The 21,970-nt window shown below is 41.0% G+C and overlaps 1 protein-coding gene across 4 annotated transcripts in view; it reads left to right on the top strand.

The window, feature by feature from the left end:
* Positions 1-21,970, top strand: part of abcc8 (ATP-binding cassette, sub-family C (CFTR/MRP), member 8) — a 101,165-nt gene that overhangs the window by 75,417 nt on the left and 3,778 nt on the right. For 3 of the 4 annotated variants that reach the window (XM_048159219.1, XM_048159221.1, XM_048159222.1), the window contains 13 exons: positions 182-262; positions 339-476; positions 2,555-2,680; positions 3,367-3,463; positions 8,423-8,670; positions 12,535-12,701; positions 13,324-13,393; positions 13,517-13,674; positions 17,237-17,329; positions 17,475-17,577; positions 18,135-18,248; positions 18,337-18,457; positions 18,626-18,756. In XM_048159219.1, coding sequence (XP_048015176.1) covers positions 182-262; positions 339-476; positions 2,555-2,680; positions 3,367-3,463; positions 8,423-8,670; positions 12,535-12,701; positions 13,324-13,393; positions 13,517-13,674; positions 17,237-17,329; positions 17,475-17,577; positions 18,135-18,248; positions 18,337-18,457; positions 18,626-18,756 — 1,647 coding nt within the window. The remainder of the gene's footprint in view (positions 1-181; positions 263-338; positions 477-2,554; positions 2,681-3,366; positions 3,464-8,422; positions 8,671-12,534; positions 12,702-13,323; positions 13,394-13,516; positions 13,675-17,236; positions 17,330-17,474; positions 17,578-18,134; positions 18,249-18,336; positions 18,458-18,625; positions 18,757-21,970) is intronic. The other variant, XM_048159220.1, reaches the window with a different exon arrangement.

Here is a 21,970-nt window from a genome sequence, read left to right as displayed (position 1 = left end):
TGTACCTAAAAGCAGCCTCATTTAAAGAGTGTCGACTAAGTCAACACGATCAATCCACATGCCATTTTTGTGTGGAACAGTTACCGTAACAACTTCTACCATCTGCCTCCTTCTTATTGAGGTGTGTAATCAATACAGCCTTGCTGTTAACTTTCTTATTCCTATTCTTTCTTCTTTCTAGGGCATTATTCTTTCTGGAGGCCAGAGGCAACGAATCAGTGTAGCTCGAGCTCTTTATCAAACTACCAATGTGGTGTTTTTGGTAAGTCCAGAACCATCTATACACACAAAGCAATGAAGTGAGACTTAAGTGAGTTCATTTTTTTCTTTTATCATAGGATGATCCTTTCTCAGCACTGGATATTCACCTGAGTGATCACCTGATGCAGGAGGGTATTCTTAAACTACTGAGAGAGGAGAAGAGAACGGTGGTGCTCGTGACACACAAACTGCAGTATCTCCCTCACGCAGACTGGGTATTTCATATGCAAACGCACTTATTCAAACTTCTTCCCCTATAGAACGTCATTTAAACAGTTGGTCAGAATTTTGATGGGTAGATCAGGTTTAAAAATCCTCATTGGCAGAACAGCAGACCTGGATCTCTGACTCTTCTGGTAAATTGGAAATGGTAGAGTGAAGACACAAAGGAATTAAAGAATAGTTGAGCTATGAGATGTTGAAGCCTAATTTAAAAGTCAAATCTCACAAAGCTTGAGTTATACTTATGAATTATTCACCTTCATTCATCACCTGTCATCTACCCGATGAAGCTATAGAAATTATTTCTGAGGAATCCTGTTACGTATTTTATTTATAGTCCAATACAAGAGTCTGTTGTAAAGGATGAATTAATTTTGTTTCTGTCACGTTTTCAACTGCAAATCCTACTAACACAATTCATTATACATTGAATTTGAGCAAAATAGACCATCTGGTCTACAGAAAAAAAAAAAAAAAATCAAATTAAATCCCCATTTGGCCACTGTTTGCAATGACAGGAATCAAACTGCTGACCAAACCAAAGCCATTCAACTGAAATAAGGTCACTTCAGGTTTAGAATAAGCAAATAGTTCTCTTCTACCTAACCTGATATTGTTTTTCAAAGACAAGAAATGTTCCTCATCCAGACACATTTTTTTTAATTGCAGTACAAGTGTAGGATTTTTGGAGGATTTAACAGCAGAAATATAGGTCTTACAGTTTTTTAAAAGCATTAACACTCATTTTATTGTTAAAACTTGTGTATTATTTGAGCTGTAAAGTTGTTCTCAAAACTTTTAGATAGATTTAGGGTTCAGGCATTATGTTGTCATGGCAAACAACGTGCATATTGTTCACATCCTGTGGTCATACTTTTGAAACAGTGGGTATTTTATTGTTTACAAATGGGCCCCATTCATTTCCATTGTTTTGCTTTTTTATTTCTAGTAAAACAAGTTACATTTACTTTAGAAGTTAAATTTGGATAATATTGAGACTTAAAGGATTAGTTCACTTTCAAATAATTTTTTCCTCACCCCCATGTCATCTAAGATGTTCATGTCTTTCTTTCTTCAGTGGAAAAGAAATTAAGGTTTTTGATGAAAATATTCCAGGATTATTCTCCTTATAGTGGACTTCAATGGCCTCCAAACGGTTGAAGGTCAAAATTACAGTTTCAGTGCAGCTTCAAAGGGCTTTAAATGATACCAGACGAGGAATAAGGGTCTTATCTAGAGAAATGGAACTGCGTTCGTTCCGTAAGTTGAATAGGGAAAGGTGTAGGACATACAGCGTAAGCTTTTTGAAGAAAACGAAAGTGCGGTTTTGGCGGAACCACTTGAAAGGCGATCATTTGTTTATATAAAGCAAATACATTTACATTTTTCTTTTTTCAAAAATGACCGATCATTTCTCTAGATAAGACCCTTATTCCTCGTCTGGTATTGTTTATAGCAATTTGAAGCTGCAATGAAACTGTAATTTTGACCTTCAACCGTTTGGAGTCCATTGAAGTCCACTATAAGGAGAATAATCCTGGAATGTTTTCATCAAAAACATTAATTTCTTTTCGACTGAAGAAAGAAGAACATGAACATCTTGAATGACATGGGGGTGAGTAAATTATCAGGAAGAGAATATACATAGTTCCAAATGCTTTGACCCAACATACCTAACCAGAGAAAGCTTACAGGCATTGTGCATTTTTATGAAAGTCATGAAACATATTACAGTTCTCAAGCCAATTTGTTGTCATCATCAACCTTGTTGTTATTAGAAATGAATGAAGCCCCTTGTCTCTCTCACCCTGGCTCTGGGTGATGAATTGCCTTGTTAAAGTCTTCCTCCTCCTGGCGCTCAATAAATCACCAGCGGTCAGAAAAGAGTTTTTCAACTCCGTTATTTAGACATAGCCACTTTAAGCTGCCAAATAAAAAGGGACAGGCTTGCCATTAAATATTGGCTTTACATCTCACGGGGCATTAAAAACATCCACCTTCTTTTTATTGTGGTGTCAGTGGCTTGTCAGGAGATTGAAGTAATAACTGAATGTTTGCTGTTTATTTGTAGATCATTGCGATGAAAGATGGCAGCATACAAGCAGAAGGAACCCTGAAGGACATCCAAAACTCTCAGCCTGAGCTATTCGAGCAGTGGAAGACTCTGATGCACAGACAAGACAAAGAATTTGAGAAGGTACTCTGCAAAAAATTAATGAGACACTAAAGGAAGCGATTTAAAGGGCAAGATCATTTGTTTTGCTTTGTAAAGCCAAATGCTCTCTTGACCTTTTTGTTGACATTTGTTTGAATTGTTTGAGAGATTGGAAAACCAATCTCTGTTTATACTGAAAATACAAGCTTGTGGATACACTAAGTGGGACTGGGACTTAGACCTAAAAGTGACTGTAATAAACTCAAGTCTCCAAAAAAGTGTCTAATATGCCATCTAGTGGCCAACACAGCTACCAATCAGATCTCAAAACTGTCTTTCTGTGTCCAAAAATACAAAACTCTGTGTTGAAGATCAAACAACACTGAAGTACCTCAAGGAACTGTGCTGGGCCCCTTCCTGTTCTTTTTCCATATGATATATCTTATAGTATTTGGTCCAAACTACCTGGAGATGTTCGTAGATGATCCCTTCATTATAGGCTCAGATCTTTTAACATTTGAAGGAGGATGTTCTAGCAGAACAGGTCACTAAGCTCCATGTCACAATTATCCAATGTACTTTTTAAGAGACCCAAATACTCAGGGAATTAGTTGTAAAAGAATGAAATTGACTTGATTTGATTTAGGCTGCTTAACTAGCCAAATATGCTGAACAGAATACCCTGTTCTCCATAGATGTTTAGGCATTATGTTTTTGTTGTGTTCCAGGAGACAGTAGATGAGAATATGACGGTCCTGGAAAGAAAAAACTTGAGGCGAGCCATGTACTCCAGAGAGGCTTTAAAAACTGAAGAGGAAGTAGAAGGTAAGAGTAGAAAAACACTAATACACTAATATATGTTTTAGCAAAGTTTATATCACATGCTCATCTGGTACAATAATTTTTAGATTGTTCCTGCAAGTTATCTGCAAAAAAAGGACAAAGGGTTGTTGCATTGTTAACTATCCAAGCCCCTGGTAGGAATCCTCATAAATCTTCATTAAAGATCTGGGTGACAAGAGGGTAGTACCCACTAGTTCCTCTTTGTAGTTTTTTTGCTGACTGCAGCATTGAGGGGAAAAAAAAAACAAACAATTATTTGATTATAGCACTCTCTGCTAGTCCTTCCTTACAGTCTTGTGTGATTGCTTTCTCAAATCCTCCTGGAAAGGATCTCCTGGGGTAGCATATTGAACTTACTCAGGCTCCTGAGATAATAAACTCTTTGCTGTGCATTCCTGACCAAGCTGTTGATGTGAATGATCTATGCCAAGATGTTTGGATGTCCACCCTCACCATCTGTCAAGAAGTAGCCAGGATCCACTAACAGATGGCCGAGGTCACTGGTCTTGGAACTGAGCGTTGTAATGAATCTGTAATTAAGAAATAAGATTGTCACATAATTCTCTTTCCTAGTGGGACAGAGCAACTATTGGCATCATCCAGGTCTCTGTTTGAGATGAGCAAATTGCAGTTGGCATAGAGCAGGGGTAGCAAATCCTGCTCCCGCTACCTTTCTGCAGACTCCAGTAACAACCCTGCTCCAACACACCAGTAATTTTCAAATAATCCTGATTAGCTGGTTCAGTGACAGAACACAGACTGGCTGAATGACACTCTCATTTAAGCAGAATATATCTAAACTCAAGCTTACTTGATTGTCAGTGTTTTCAGATCACTTCCGCAGTGTAGAGAAAATGTGTGCACATGGTTGCCAGATTGCAAAGATTAAGTAAAACACCAGGAAAAAAATGTATCCTTTTAACAGAAAAGCTCTGATTGGGGGATTTAAACTCTTAATATCCGGTAGCCACAATTATGAAAGCGCAAAGTAGGCGAGACTAGTGCAAGCGCACTCATCAAATACTTTCACTTTTAATCCGCTAAATCCCAGCGTCAGTCCATTCAGAAATACCAGTTCGTTGGCAGAAACTTCTAAACACCACTTCCTTTGTCAGCAAAAGCCTCTAAGTCCACAGAAGAACCAATCAGAAGATGTGAATCAAATCATATGATTTCAAGATGAATGGCGGTGTGCGTATGAACCGGCTTCAAGTGCTGAGCTGCAAGTTTTTATCATGTTTTGTCCATCGTCACAGTGGCAATGACAGGATTTCATGAGTAGCAAGTTAACACTGCTGTAAAACTGACAGAAACAGACATTTTACTATGTCTTGTTGTCCAAAGAGGTGAACTTAGAGGTTTTTGCAGTGGAACTCTTCATATGCAAGTATGCGTCCTTGAGATCTAATGTGACAAACCAGTCCTCTGATCTGATTTGAGTCGCGATTAGCTTCAGTGTTAACATCTTGAACTTGAATGTTTTTAAAGTCTGATTCAGCTAGCATAGATCTAGAATTAGACTCAACCCCCCGTCCTTTTTTAGAACAATAACATTCTGGCTATAGAATCCACACTCTCTTTAAGCCGGGGACACACATAATGATTAGCTGAAACATTCTAAGACTGAACTAAACACACATACCGATTGTTTTCTTCGACTGGAGCCGATTTATATACTTACACATGGAATTTGAAGACCGACTGTAATCGCAGACTGAACGCAACTGGCTCTGACTGGACGCGTTTGAGCGCGATCAGTCATAAGTATCAATTTACATTCATAATCGGCCTTACAATCCTTAAGTGTGTGCACGTCTTTAGGGAGGTTTCTATGGACTCCTTCCCCAAGAGAGCTAAAATCTCTTGTTCCATTAAAAGAGCTTGCTCAGGACCCACCACTGTGGGCAGGACCCCATTGAATCAAGGCAGTCAAGAACCAAACTGAATTCTGTAGCCCCTCTCTATAGTCTACAGGACCCACTAAGACACATTTGGCAGAATTGTCCATGCTGCAAAATAGTCTACTAAGGGAACCAGCCTGGTCTCTGGTGTATTTCGAGTAGTTAGCTCGGTGCCCTGAAGAGGATAACCAGCAGGGAACAACCAAACTGGTTTCACAACATCTCTGGGCAGACACTGAGACCTGAACTCACTGGAAACCACTGCGTCCCAAAGCCCCAAGGATGGCAGTATGAGCAGCTTTTAGACGAATAAGAGCCAAGCTTGAGACACGAAGGATCCTCTGAGACCTGAGCTTGGCGAGGGAAGTACCTCTGGAACGCCACCGCTTGCTTCTTCGCCTCCTGAAACCTCTCGACAACTGAGGGGACAGCGTCAGTGAAGAGGCCAGCAGGAGAATGCGGGGCACAATTATGAAAGCGCAAAGTAGGCGAGACTAGTGCAAGCGCACTCATCAAATACTTTCACTTTTAATCCGCTAAATCCCAGCGTCAGTCCATTCAGAAATACCAGTTCTTTGGCAGAAACTTCTAAACACCACTTCCTTTGTCAGCAAAAGCCTCTAAGTCCACAGAAGAACCAATCAGAAGATGCGTACCTCTGGAACGCCACCGCTTGCTTCTTCGCCTCCTGAAACCTCTCGACAACTGAGGGGACAGCGTCAGTGAAGAGGCCAGCAGGCGAATGCGGGGCATCCAGAAGAATCACTTTTTCCTTCTCCGTAATACCAGAAAGATTTAACCAGGGATGCCTCTTCATGGTCACCAGGGCTGCCATAGAACGATCGATGGCTCTGGCCATCTCCTTGGTGGCCCGGAGAGACAAATCCAGCGCAAATGACCCGGTGAAGTTCTTTAATAGCATCCGGGCCCACCCTCTTGCCTTCATGAAGGTCTCTGAGAATGACCTGACCTGCTCCCGTGTACTTTTTACCCACCAAGGCTGAATTTGTTCTACATTTCTACACCCCCTCACCTTCATAATTGATTATTCTCTAGATGGAAGACATAGGCTATGTGCCAGATATATGGCAGCTGGCCAAATGGCAGTATACTCCAGTACTAAAGCTATATTGGAAGGTTAGCCTTCTCACTGCAGTGACTGACAAAATAATAGACTAGACGCTTTGCCTGAAAAAGTAAACTTAAAATCGACAAGCGACCAGAAACTGTTCTAGAAGTGTCACCTCACATGTTGTATTCTCTGTGCAATGGTCATTTTACTCTTATAGACCTCCTTGCTTATGGCTATCATAATACACTTTCTATGATTTTAGTTGTAGTGTGGGAGAGTGAGCAAAAGCATTTAACATCTGCTGACGGACTAGACCACTCTGGAATGACTGAGTAATGAATGTGGGGATGGTTCTGTCTCCTCAGCACTGAGATTGTGCTGAGTGCTTAAACCATAGTGGGTTGCTTTTTCCCCTCCATGATGGCTAATTTGCTGTGGTAGTAAATGCTCTTCTACTGACCTAAACTTGATATATACACATATCATCACTGCTCTGGCACTCAAGGGTATTCTTGGCACAGTGCAAGTGTTACATGCCTGTGGGCTTTACAGCTTTTTTTCTCATGTTTATTCCTTCTTTCAGTATCTCTTTTGCTATCCACCTACACTTGTATTTTTTAAAATACCAGTATGACGCTGCTTTTTACATTTAGAGCAGCGAGTGTGGTGTGCTCTCTACATTCAAGTTTGCACTTGTTCAAAAGGTTGAACTGTGTTCTTAGGACAAGGATAATTTACACAGATGGGACAAGTTGACACATGTTTTGTATGTTACACTATCTCTCTCTCTCTCTCTCTCTCTCTCTGTCTCTATCTATCACTAGACTATATGGACAAAAGTATTGCGACACCGGACCATTACACCGTGAGGATTCGTGAGGTCAGGCACTGAATTTGGATGAGAAGGCCTGGCTCGAAATCTCCGTTTTAGTTTATCCCAAAGGTGTTTGATGGGTTTTAGGTCGGGGCTCTGTGTGGGCCAGTCAAGTTCTTCCACGCCAAACTCATCCAAACATGTCTGTATGGACCACTGGTGCACAGTCATGCTGGAATAGAAAAGGGCCTTCCCCAAACATTGTTTCCACAATGTTGGCAGCATAGCATTGTCCAAAATGGCTTGGTATGCTGAAGCATTAACATTTCCCTTCAATGGAAGTAAGGGGCCTAGGCCAACTGCTGAAAAAAGCCCTATACCATTATCCCTCCTCCACCAGACATTACAAGTTGGCACAATGCAGTCAGGCAGGTAACGTTCTCCTGGCATCCACCAAACCCAGACTCACCAGACTTTCCATTACTAAAGAGTCCAGTGGCGGCATGCTTTATACCAATCCATCCAACTCTTGCCATTTTTTGCCAAGAGTCTTGGCAGAATCTTGGCACTCTTGGCATTTTTTTCAGGGGTTGGTGATGTGAAGCTTGTATGCAGCTGCTCGGTCATGGAAACCCATTCCATGAAGCTCTCGCCACACAGTTTCTGTGTTAATATTAATGCCAGTAGAAGTTTGGACCTCTTCAGCTATGGAATCAGCAGAGCATTGGCAACTTTTATGCCAATGCTCCTCCTCAGCACTCGTTTATCCCTCTCTGTGACTTTACGTGGTCTTCCGCTTAGTGGCTTAGTTGCTGCTGTTCCTAAACACTTCCACTTTCCAATAATACCACTTACAGTTGACCATGGAATGAAAGCGGGGATGAAATTTCATGACTTATTGACTGACCTATTTCAAAGGTGGCATCCTATCACAGTACCATGCTTGAATTCACTCAGCTCCTCAGAATGACCCATTTTTTCACAAATGTTTGTAAATGCTGACTGCATAGCTAGATGCTTGATTTTATACACCTATGGCAATGGGTCTGATTGAAACACCTGAATTCAATAATGTGTTTGTCTGTTCATCTGTCTATGTTTCTATCTATCTATCTATCTATTTATAAATTTTGTTTTTCTTTTCATATCTATAGAAGAGTCTGTGGAGAGCGATGATGAAGATAACATGTCTCGAGTGATGAGGCACAGAGCCACCATTCCCTGGAGATCCTGTGGGACGTACCTGAGCTCTGCAGGCCTCCTCCTGCTTCTCCTGCTCCTGCTGTCCCAGCTCCTCAAACACTCCTTTTTGGTGGCCATCGACTACTGGCTTGCTTACTGGACGTCCAAAGTCATCACAGCCAAAATCGACGCAGCTGCACACAACTGCTCTTTAGTGCAGGTAAAGATAGACGGTCATATGTATGAACTTGATTTTTACACTTTCTGAAGAATGTGAGTGACTAAAACCTGATGCATTGTCGTGGTTGTCAGGGGTTGCTATGCTATGCGGGTTGCAGAAGTGCTATGGATGGGTGTTAGTTTTTTCTCTAATTCTTGTCAAATTTGTTCAAAATTGTATAAAAATTTACATCTGGCACATGCTTTGATTTCTACTTTGAAAATTTACTCTGCAATTTACTCTTGAATCATTTAGGGTCCAATTTACATAATTTATGGTTTGCACCTGCTGAAGAGGCAGTTCATCGTCTTTGGATAGCTTAGATGCATGATGTCATTGGCTGCTTGGGTTGATTAATAAAATTCTCCATGATAAATATGCCAAACTGTAATATCCTACAAAAGAAGGTGTGTTTTATATATCCATGAGGCACATACATGTTGAATGGCACATAGGAAAAAACAAGAGAAGGTGTTAAGAGCCAGATACAAACACTTCACTTTATTAATAGACCACCCTGCCACTGAGGAAGAGCATGTTGTGGTGAATCAGCATTGAGCAGGCTTGTGCTGTGACAGCTCAGATAACACAGGGAGACTAGACTCGAGTTATTCAGGGTTATAAGCTAGGCACTTTATTTAATAAACCTCAGCTTAAGTCAGTCAGGTGGTTAAAAATATGCTACCAGACACGCAGGTCAAATTTTGTTTAAATATCCTCTCCGCACAAAAAATCTAATTTTATCCACTCCACATGCTCGTCTTTAGCAGAGGCGTACTTTCCATATTTTCACAAACCAATTCATCCCGATCAATACTTTATTCTCCATCACTGCTCAGGTAATTTCTTAACCCATTTAAGCTGCAGTCTTTGCCGCCACACAGAATGTAAAGTAGACTTAACCCCTGATTTAGATTTCCACTAATTAGTTCTTATGTTTTTGAGTTGATTCACATTATTGATGTTCTCTGCTGGAGTTTTACGATAATGAATAGCCTTTTAGTCATCTTGATTGATTTGATTTAGTCACCAGATTGATTTTCTTTCACTTTATTTCTTCAGGGTGTACGATTAGCATTTGGAAAGTTGCAGTACATAAATCAGAATCAGTCAGAAGTCCTCAGTCTTCATGTGTAATTGAAATAATTTGCCTGCTAGCAGTGTTATGGATTGTTTGCAGCGTCTACAGTAAATTCACTTAAGGCTCGTTCACACCACAGATGATAACTCTAATGATACCTATAAAGTTTATAATTTAAATAATCGTTATACACTCACCTAAAGGATTATTAGGAACACCTGTTCAATTTCTCATTAATGCAATTATCTAATCAACCAATCACATGGCATTTGCTTCAATGCATTTAGGGGTGTGGTCCTGGTCAAGACAATCTCCTGAACTCCAAACTGAATGTCATAATGGGAAAGAAAGGTGATTTAAGCAATTTTGAGCGTGGCATGGTTGTTGGTGCCAGACGGGCCGGTCTGAGTATTTCACAATCTGCTCAGTTACTGGGATTTTCACGCACAACCATTTCTAGGGTTTACAAAGAATGGTGTGAAAAGGGAAAAACATCCAGTATGCGGCAGTCCTGTGGGCGAAAATGCCTTGTTGATGCTAGAGGTCAGAGGAGAATGGGCCGACTGATTCAAGCTGATAGAAGAGCAACTTTGACTGAAATAACCACTCATTACAACCGAGGTATGCAGCAAAGCATTTGTGAAGCCACAGCACGCACAACCTTGAGGCGGATGGGCTACAACAGCAGAAGACCCCACCGGGTACCACTCATCTCCACTACAAATAGGAAAAAGAGGCTACAATTTGCACGAGCTCATCAAAATTGGACAGTTGAAGACCGGAAAAATGTTGCCTGGTCTGATGAGTCTCGATTTCTGTTGAGACATTCAGATGGTAGAGTCAGAATTTGGCATAAACAGAATGAGAACATGGATCCATCAGGCCTTGTTACCACTGTGCAGGCTGGTGGTGGTGGTGTAATGGTGTGGGGGATGTTTTCTTGGCACACTTTAGGCCCCTTAGTGCCAATTGGGCATCATTTAAATGCCACGGCCTACCTGAGCATTGTTTCTGACCATGTCCATCCCTTTATGACCACCATGTACCCATCCTCTGATGGCTACTTCCAGCAGGATAATGCACCATGTCACAAAGCTCGAATCATTTCAAATTGGTTTCTTGAACATGACAATGAGTTCACTGTACTAAAATGGCCCCCACAGTCACCAGGTCTCAACCCAATAGAGCATCTTTGGGATGTAGTGGAACGGGAGCTTCGTGCCCTGGATTTGCATCCCACAAATCTCCATCAACTGCAAGATGCTATCCTATCAATATGGGCCAACATTTCTAAAGAATGCTTTCAGCACCTTGTTGAATCAATGCCACGCAGAATTAAGGCAGTTCTGAAGGCGAAAGGGGGTCAAACAGTATTAGTATGGTGTTCCTAATAATCCTTTAGGTGAGTGTAATTCTATAAGAGCTGGGAAGATGTTGGAATTTTTTCTAGCTTATAAACCATAAAAAAAACATTGACAGCCAATCAGAATCCACCTGAATTTAAATAGCATGAGCATTTAAAGTGACAGGCGACAAAACTGCAGCATATGCAGAACATTATGATCTATTGCTGTGGCCGCTAATATACACCGATCAGGCGTAACTTTATGAGCACTGACAGGTGAAGTGAATAACACTGATTATCTCTTCATCACAGCACCTATTAGTGGGTAGAATATATTAGGCAGCAAGTGAACATTTTGTCCTCAAAGTTGATGTGTTAGAAGTAGAAAAATGGGCAAGTGTAAGGATTTGAGTGAGTTTGACAAGGGCCAAATTGTGATGGCTAGACGACTGGGTCAGAGCATCTCCAAAACTGCAGATCTTGTGGGGTGTTCCTGGTCTGCAGTAGTCAGTATCAATCAAAAGTGGTCCAAGGAAGGAACAGTGGTGAACCGGCAACAGGGTCAAGGGAGGCCAAGGCTCACTGATGCACGTGGTGAGCGGAGCATCAGAACTGGACCACGGAGCAATGGAAGAAGGTGGCCTGGTCTGATGAATCACGTTTTCTTTTACATCACGTGGATGGCCGGGTGCGTGTGTCGCTTACCTGGGGAACACATGGCACCAGGATGCACTATGAGAAGAAGGCAAGCCAGCAGAGGCAGTGTGATGCTTTGGGCAATGTACTGCTGGGGAACTTTGGGTCCTGCCATCCATGTGGATTTTACTTTGACACGTACCACCTACCGAAGCATTGTTGCAGACCATGTACACCCTTTCATGGAAACGATATTCCCTGGTGGATGTGGACTCTTTCAGCAGGATAATGCGCCCTGCCACAAAGCAGAAATGGTTTATAAATGGTTTGAGGAGCACAACAAAGAGTTTGAGGTGTTGACTTGGCCTACAAATTCCCCAGATCTCAATCCAGTCGAGCATCTGTGGGATGTGCTGAACAAACAAGTCCGATCCATGGAGGCTCCACCTCACAATTTACAGGACTTAAAGGATATGCTGACATTTTGGTGCCAGATACCACAGCACACCTTCAGGGGTCTAGAGGACCAACACAATATTAGGAAGGTGGTCATAATGTTATGCCTGATTGGTGTAGTTATTATTATAGTTATCGTTCTTGGTGCACGGACATTAACAACAGATTTTTAGCAACATTGAAACAATAATATTGCAAATAAATGCTTTTTTGGATGTTTTGAAAGTTTAACCATGACAATGTGTTAGAGTGAGATCAGCATGATATAATTGCTTACCAATCCTTTCTGTACTTCGTACCAAGTGAGTTGGTGTTTTTTTAAGTGTCGCCCTTGTTCTCCCCACAGGACGTTGGTTTCAGTCACTCGTCATACCTGCTGGTGTTCAGCCTGCTTTGCTGTCTGGGTATCGTGCTGTGTCTGGCCACATCAGTGGCCGTGGAGTGGACAGGCTTGCGGGTGGCCAAAGAACTGCACCACAATCTGCTGAATAATATTATTCTTGCCCCAATGAGGTACATCAGAAACTTTCATATTCCTGAAGTGTTTATGTGGAATTACATTGTGTATAATTTGACATGCGTCAAGGTGTGTGTGGGTATGTATTAAATGAGGACACAAGGTGGGCGGCGAGTGTGCATAGGAGAGAGAGAGTTTATGAATGTGAACATGTCTTGTTTGATTGCTCTTTGCCTGTGTAAATAAATATTGCTTTCCAATTTTTGGATTTTCTGTGGAATGACAAATATTTAGATATTTAGTGGAATGTCCTAAGTTGCTCTTTTACATACAATGAAAGTGGATGGTAACTGCAGATGTCAAACTCCTAAAGGACAAAAAAACAACAACTATCATTTCATATGTACATTTCGCAGACAAAATAAATTTTGGGTGAAATAAACTTGGCAAAAAAAGAAATGCCCCATTTTCAGGATACTGGATTTGAAAGATAATTTTGTAAAATCCAAAAATTGGATTGGATACAAATATTTACACATAATGAGAAATTTGTTGGGGAAAAAAGCAGTTGAAAGTGGGAGGATGTTTCTTCTTCTTTTAAGTATATTTTTTTAAGAGTCAAGTGATTTAACATTTAAAACTGATTTTTGTTTCCAAATTGTTCCCTCTTTTTTCCAGGCTCTTTGAAACCACTCCTTTAGGAAGCATAGTAAACCGTTTCTCTTCCGATACCAATACGATAGATCAGGTATGATGTTATGATACCAAAATCATAAAATGTTACTGTGTGAGTCAATATTCCTCCTTTGGTGACTAACAGAAACAGCATTTAGTATCTGCATTTGTATATTTCTGTTTCTTTATGTTTCAGCACATTCCCGCTACCCTGGAGTGTTTGAGTCGCTCCACGCTGCTGTGTGTGTCGGCTCTGGGTGTGATCTCATACGTCACGCCGGTTTTCCTCATTGTACTAGTACCACTGGCCATCACCTGCTACTTCATACAGAAATACTTCAGAGTTGCATCAAAGTAACCAAGCCATTTACTTCTCCATTGCAACTTTTTGTCCAAGATATTGGTGAAATTCATGTCTAATTTTATTCATTTAAAAAAAAAAAAAAAAAAAAAATGAAAAATGCCTTTATAGCTACACATTTATTCTCAATACTTAAAAAGAGAGTTCACCCAAAAATAAAAATTCTCTAATCATTTACTCACCCTCATACAGTACGTCCCAGATGTATGACTTTCTTCAGATGAACAGAAACAAAGATTTTTAGAATAATAATCCATCCATATGTCCATATGATGCAAGTCAATGGGTGCCCAAAAGTTGACGCCCCAAAGCAGCACAAACAACCATCATGACGGTACTCCTTATGACCCCAGTCGATGATCCTTCTGAAGCAAAATGGCTGGTGTAAGAAAAATATGAATATTCTTCACTTTTTTACCTATAAACCATTGTTTCTGGCAAACTGTTGTATGTGCATTGAAGAGAGGGTTACGTTTGCGCTTGAGAAGTTGTGAAGTTTGCATGAAAAGTGATGGTCCTTTGCACTTCTGCATTACAAATGTACTTACGACAGTTAGCACAAAGTTTGTAGCACATGGGTGGTTCATTGCGATTTCACTTTTTTAACTTTAGTTAGTGTGTAATGTTGCTGTTTGAGCATAAACAGTATATGCAAAGTTACAGCGCTGAAAGTTCAATGCAAACTGAGATATTTTTTTAAAGTTATGGCAGTTTAATGCCTGCAAAAATGACCGGTTTGGACTACAACAAGCTTCTTCCCGGGTTGGTGACATCATAAACCCTGCAAAACACTGCCCCTGGGAACACTCAACAAAGGGGGCAAAGCCATGTGGCGCAGCATGTGGAAGTGGAAGAGTTGCGTACACCGGACACGAGCGGCGCGACAAAAGATAATTGAACCCATTATAATCTGTGATATTTTCTACACTGGAAGTGCCGTGGAAGACAGCTCTAGAATCTACACGAGTTCAATGCTGGATTTGCACAAAGGCTTTTACTGAAAGATGGAGCAGTTCCCAATTTAAAATTTATACCATTTTTATGGTAAAATTTATACCAAAAATTTATACCAAAGCCTTTTTGCTTCGCTAGCCAGTTAGCTGCATTCTATTGCATACTTAATTCTCCAACAAACTCCAACAAATGCCAACAAACACCTACAAACGTCTATGTTCATAGACAGTTGTTCATGCAACAAATTGAACGCTACCTTTACAGAAAATGCTGCTACTCAGTCATGTATTCGGCTACAGTAAAGCTTTAATCAGGATAAAACCGTATATTGAAAGCTAACAAACAGCAGTGACAGCATATCTAAACATTTTGACACAAATACAAAATGAAATACCATTCATAAACATCCTTTAAAAGCTGTGATTGCAGAGGTTCTGCTTGACCCTCTTCATCTGGGTCTGATTCGGGCTTCTTTGTCGCATCTTCCTCTTTATGATGCGCCAAATGTTTTCTATGGGTGAAAGATCTGGACTGCAGGCTGCCATTTCAGTACCCGGATCCTTCTTCTACGCAGCCATGATGTTGTAATTGATGCAGTATGTGGTCTGGCATTGTCATGTTGGAAAATGCAAGGTCTTCCCTGAAAGAGACGACATCTGGATGAGAGCATATGTTGTTCTGGAACTTGGATATACCTTTCAGCATTGATGGTGCCTTTCCACATGTGTAAGCTGCCCATGCCACACGCACTCATGCAACCCCATACCATCAGAGATGCAGGCTTCTGAACTGAGCGCTGATAACAACTTCAAAACGTGTGACCACAGAACAGTTTTCCACTTTGCCACAGTCCATTTTAAATGAGCCTTGGCCCAGAGAAAACGCCTGCGCTTCTGGATCATGTTTAGATATGGCTTCTTTTTTGACCTATAGAGTTTTAGCCGGCAACGGCGAATGGCACGGTGGATTGTGTTCACCAACAATGTTTTCTGGAAGTATTCCTTCCTGAGCCCATGTTGTGATTTCCAATACAGTACCATTCCTGTATGTGATGCAGTGCCGTCTAAGGGCTGAAGATCACGGGCATCCAGTATGGTTTTCCAGCCTTGACCCTTACGCACAGAGATTGTTCCAGATTCTCTGAATCTTTGCACTGTAGATGATGATAACTTCAAACTCTTTGCAATTTTTCTCTGAGAAACTCCTTTCTGATATTGCTCCACTATTTTTCGCCACAGCATTAGGGGAATTGGTGATCCTCTGCCCATCTTGACTTCTGAGAGACACTGCCACTCTGAGAGGCTCTTTTTATACCCAATCATGTTGCCAATTGACCTAATAAGTTGCAAATTGGTCCTCCAGCTGTTCCTTATATGTACATTTAACTTTTCCGGCCTCTTATTGCTACCTGTCCCAACTTTTTTGGAATGTGTAGCTCTCATGAAATCCAAAATGAGCCAATATTTGGCTTTTCAAAATGTCTCACTTTCAACATTTGATATTTTATCTATATCTGCAATAAACTTCAGCTGATGTTTTTGCTAGACTAACGCTGTACAAGATGAAGGCATCAGCTAACATGACATTAAAAAGTTAGCATAGAATAAAACCCTGTGATATTGAGATAATATATAGTATATAAAAAAGAAACCAACACATTCTCACCTGTGAAAGGTTATCCCATTTCTTTAAGAATTTAAATCTCAGCGGTTTCACAACCAGAATCTGCACATTGTAGTGGTATCATTGATTCTTACTGTGAATGACGACATTACTGGGAAAAAAAAAATTGATTTAGTTTCTGAGTTGGATGTGCAAAGGAGAGAACGATTGACTGGTATTCTTTATTGGTTTTTGCTACATTGCCTTGTCTTGTTTTGTTTTTTATACATCCAAGTGAAGCTGACTTGACAAGGAACTGCAGAGGAACGTCACTTCTCAAGTGTAAACTCTACCCTTTCTTGAAAGAACACACACTTTGCCGGAAGTGATGTTTTCTATTTGAAAAAGTTTAAATATTCCTAAGAGGGTTGAGTTTACAACTGATAATACATGACTTAATAAAGCTGTCTTATTCGTTTTGTTAATAAAAGTTCTATGTTTAGTATAAGCGAGTTTGGCATTCATTGTATTGTTTTGTTGTTGTGTTTTTTGTTAAGAATGATAATGAACCCACCATTCAAGCAATTGCCAGCCCCTAATTGCTGCTAATTTGAAAGCGAAAGTAAAATGCGCACTCATAAAATACGCAAAATAAGAGATTTAAAAGTGAGATGGAAAAGAGGGAAAAACTCCAGCAACCCCCCCCCCCCCCCCATCTCTGTTAGATGAAATTTACGCCAATGTCTGGAAGCAATGGTTTATTGTTTAAAAAAAAAAAAAACATTTAAATATTAATGTTTTTCTTATACCCACCTATTGTTTAACTACATATGGACTTAAAGAGGTGGGTTATTTTTCTAAAAATCTTTGTTTGTGTTCATCTAAAAAAAGAAAGACATTTCCTTTGGTGATGGCGTGAAGGTGAGTAGATGTTGAGGGAATCTTTATTTTCTGTTGAGATGTTTACTGTTACGTTTACCTGTGTGCTTGTATTTCCAGAGATCTCCAGCAGCTAGAAGACAGCACACAGCTTCCTCTGCTCTCACACTTCTCTGAGACAGTAGAGGGGCTCACAACCATCAGAGCGTTCAGGTGGGCAAAATGATATGGTTGAGTGCTTTATTTCCTCATCTGTTGACCATGGTAGTCTTTTTCAGTCACTCTGGATGGGAGCATCTGCTAAATGCCTTCCATATAAATGTATTAAACAGATTCTTCTTGTATTTTCCTCTCTTAGGTATGAGCCTAGATTCAGACAGAGACTTCTACAGTTCACAGATGCCAATAACATGGCCTCTCTCTTCCTCACAGCGGCGAACCGCTGGCTGGAGGTTCGAATGGTGAGTTTATATGCCACACAAGTCAGTTACTATATGGTTTGGTACTGTACAGGTGCTGGTCATATAATTAGAATATCATCAAAAAGTTGATTTATTTCACTAATTCCATTCAAAATGAGAAACTTGTATATTATATTCATTCATCACACAGAGTGTGTAGCCTACAGAACTACACTGAGAGACCATTTAAAGGCCTTTGCAGGTGTTTTGAGTTAATTAGCTGATTAGAGTGTGGCACCAGGTGTCTTCAATATTGAACCTTTTCACAATATTCTAATTTTCTGAGATATTGAATTTGGGATTTTCCTTAGTTGTAAGTTATAATCATCAAAATTAAAAGAAATAAACATTTGAAATATATCCGTCTGTGTGTAATGAATGAATATAATATACAAGTTTCACTTTTTGAATGGAATTAGTGAAATAAATCAACTTTTTTATGATATTCTAATTATATGACCAGCACCTGTATGTGTTGGTACAAATGCTAGCTAAAATAGATTTTACCTACTGATCAACTCAACATTAACTGCAATACTGTTGTATCTCTTGTGCAGGAGTACATTGGGGCCTGCATTGTCCTAATAGCAGCTGTGGCCTCCATCACAAACTCCCAGTACAATCATCTGTCCACTGGGCTGGTGGGGCTGGGACTCACATACGCCCTCATGGCAAGACCTCACACACATACATCTAACTTTCTACATGCTTATCATCAGCAATATTAGATAACTTCTCTTTCTGTATTTTACCTCTCAGGTGTCCAATTACCTGAACTGGATGGTTCGTAATCTGGCAGACATGGAGGTGCAGCTGGGAGCTGTGAAGAGAATAAAAGCTCTGCTGAAGACAGAACCTGAAAGCTACGAGGGTCTGCTGTGTGAGTATCACTACACACTGAGCCACGTTTACTGACTACAGATGCCTCTCAATTTCACTGGATTCGCACACTCAGCATTTGTCTCCTTCATTTCCTGTGTTCGCACATTCTGTCATTCTCTGTATATCTTACACCTCTTATCTCTTTGATTAAATGTTCCTCTCTCAGCTGCATCACAGCTTCCAGAAGGCTGGCCTCAGCGGGGTGAGATTCAGATCCAGAATCTGAGCGTGAGGTACGACAGCACCTTGAAGCCTGTGCTCAAACAGGTCAATGCTCACATCAGCCCAGGACAAAAGGTACATTTAAGAATTTTACTCTAAGAAAGTTGAATAATTATATTTAACTTATTTAAATATACACCGATCAGGCATAATTTTGACCACTGACAGGTGAAGTGAATAACACTGATTATCTCTTCATCACGGCACCTGTTAGTGGATATATTAGGCAGCAAGTGAACATTTTGTTCTCAAACTTGATGTGTTAGAAGCAGAAAAAATGGGCAAGTGTACGATTTGAGTGAGTTTTTGGCAAGGGCCAAATTGTGATGGCTAGACAACTGGGTCAGAGTATCTCCAAAACTGCAGCTCTTATGGGGTGTTCCCGGTCTGCGATCTATCAAAAGTGGTCCAAGGAAGGAACAGTAGTGAACCGGTGACAGGGTCACGGTGGCTCAAGTGGGGAGCGAAGGCTAGCCCATGTGGTCTGATCCATCCGACGAACTACTGTAGTTCAAATTGCTCAAAAAGTTAATGCTGGTTCTGATAGAAAAGTGTCAGAATACACAGTGCATCACAGTTTGTTGCGTATGGGGCTGCATAGACCAGTCAGGGTGCCCATGCTGACCCCTGTCCACCGCCAAAAGTGCCAACAGTGGACACGTGAGCTTCAGAACTTGACTACGGAGCAATGGAAGAAGGTGGCTTGGTCAGATGAATTATGGTTTCTTATTTTTAACCTTAGTTTTTATCATCTCTGGTATTCTTGATTTTTACAAGCCACCAGTCCATTTTGTTTTTAGTTGTTTTTGCTCAAATCCAGTTGCGACAAACCTGCTGTAACCATAGCCAACGATTAGCTGGGAGAATAGTCAAATTCCCCCCTCTAGTAGATGACTAAAGATTTGCTAGTAAAATTTCACATCTACAGCTGTTTCACTTTGGAATTTCACTTCTGAATGAACAGGTGCCCGCGCCGCCCTTAACGGGTGCTGGCAGCCCCCTAGGGAAATCCCCTGCCCTAGGTCATATAATGAGTTGAGATGAGATGAGTTGCCAATACAATATGTTCTGCATAACTATCAAACCTGACCTGTTGTATAGGACTTGATGTTGATATCCCTTAATGCATACTTGAGGCACCAATGAGACTCTGTGGGATGGTCCATTGAGTGATGGCACTGTCGTCAGGTATGCGTCCCTTAATGCATACTTGAGACTCCGATGAGATTCCATGGGATGGTCAGTTGAGTGATGGCACCCTTTGGGTTGTCAAGTGGGCGCCCTCCTTCCTTGGTGTTTCGCTGATAGGCCCACGACACCTCCACAGGGTTCAGCAGTGAATCCCAGCGTCCCACGTTCACTCTCTAGGTGCCATCAACTCATTTGAAGACCCAAGCGGAGTCTTTTCTCTTCACCCATAGCCACTGGCTTCCCTTTTCTGCAGCCGCGGAGAGGTCTTTGACTGCCTGCCGATGGGCCTTTCCTTGCACTCCCATCTCCCTGAGTAGCCTGAATGTTGAGGTGGCTACAAACCCTCTGCAGCCTACTTCCACATGACGTACCTTCACATTCCAGACTTGTTGTTGCACATCGGTTGAAAGTTCAGCGTACCTCAACCTTTTCCATTCATAGGCCTTCTCCACTGCACCCTCCCAGGGCACGGTGAGCTCGATGATGTAGACAAGCTTGAGCGAGGCTGACCACAGAACAAGGTCTGGTCGCAGGTTGGTGGCTGCGATTTCAGCTGGAAAGCAGAGTTTCTTGTTCAAGTCTGCCAGCAGCTTCCAGTCCCATGCTCTGCCCAGCTGACCAGAGTCTGATCTTGGTGGTAAGGTTGGCTTGGCCCTCACCCTCCCAGACAAATGGATCAAACTTAGCGTTAGTTCTGACAGGTCACGTCTGTCAAGCTCGCAACAGCTGACTCTCAGCTGAACCACGTCAACCTATAGCAGGGATGGGGAACGTTGGTCTTGGAGGGCCTCTGTCCTGCAGAGTTTATCCATCTGTATTATCAGCAGCTATCACATTACTCAGGAGCTAATTACCCTCCTCCATCCCCAGCTCCTCCTCTCATCAGCCAGGATTTGGCCTTTTGAATCTCCTTTGAATCATAATTTTTCAATTTATGTTGTACATTAAATTATTGAACATTAATGATATCTGCAGTACATTTATGTTGGTTCTGTTCTGTTTACCCTAGGGGGTTATATTTGCTTTCCCTGCTCTTTTCCATGCTAGGCTGCATGGATGGACAGGGAGTTCTTGCTCAGAACAGAACCACACAGCCAACCCAAACTGTATGCAAAATGTCAATCACCTCTGATGAAAGTTATCCTGACAGAAGTAAAGTTTTTGTCAGTGTTTATTAAAAAAATGTCCATTAAGATCGGCCTTCAGTTCTACAAAGGGGTATGGTTGGATGGAGAACTTGATTTTATTCAAGTACAACATGTTCCTGGATCCACATTTTTGTTGATCCTGGAACAACATTCCAATCAACCAGTCAGATTTGAGGGATAGGTTTACAGTTAATGTCAAGTTTAGGTTTACAACAAAAGTTAGGGGCTTCTACACCATTCTTAATCATCTGTTATTTCCTTCTGATTTTTGGGATAAATTATGGGTAGGATTAGGTTAAGGTGTAGGTATAGGGTTAGGACTATGTTTCAGACAGGAATGTTGATCCAGGATCAACAAAAGATGTTGATCCAGGAACATTACTTACTTGGCAAAATCACGACGACCATGGTTGGATAATGTAGGACAAACCCAGTTTACAAAGCAAGTTTAGATAGATAAATAAATAGATAGTGGCATATAGATAAAATAGTGAAATAGATAGTGGCCACATGTCAATGTCCATGGATCACTGGTTCTTTGTTGAGTTGTGAGGATCACTGTCGAGTCCAACTGCCTCGAGTTGAGTCAAACCACAGCTTCCCCTATTAAAGCCAGTCATGTTGCAGGATGTTTTGCCATTCATGCGACTGCGGGCGGGTGACGTCAGTGCATACCCCCTCTCACTTTAGTATGAGGAACACATATTCACTATTAACTTTTCCCTCAATAAACTCCTAATTTACTACTTATTAATAGTAAGGTAGTTGGTGTAGTGGTTATGTTCAGGCATTGGGTAGGATTAAGGGATGTAGAATATGGTTAGGCATTAATATGTGCTTTATAAGTACTAATAAATAGCCAATATGCAGGCTAATAAGCAACTAGTTAAGAGATAATTGTTCTCTATACTGTTACCATATATACAGACAGTTATAGTGATTACATATTG

Source organism: Megalobrama amblycephala, linkage group LG15, assembly GCF_018812025.1.
Source record: "Megalobrama amblycephala isolate DHTTF-2021 linkage group LG15, ASM1881202v1, whole genome shotgun sequence".
In the NCBI taxonomy this organism is placed as follows: Eukaryota; Metazoa; Chordata; class Actinopteri; order Cypriniformes; family Xenocyprididae; genus Megalobrama; species Megalobrama amblycephala.
Note: the sequence above shows the minus strand (reverse complement) of the source record. Positions and strands in the feature narration are given on the sequence as shown.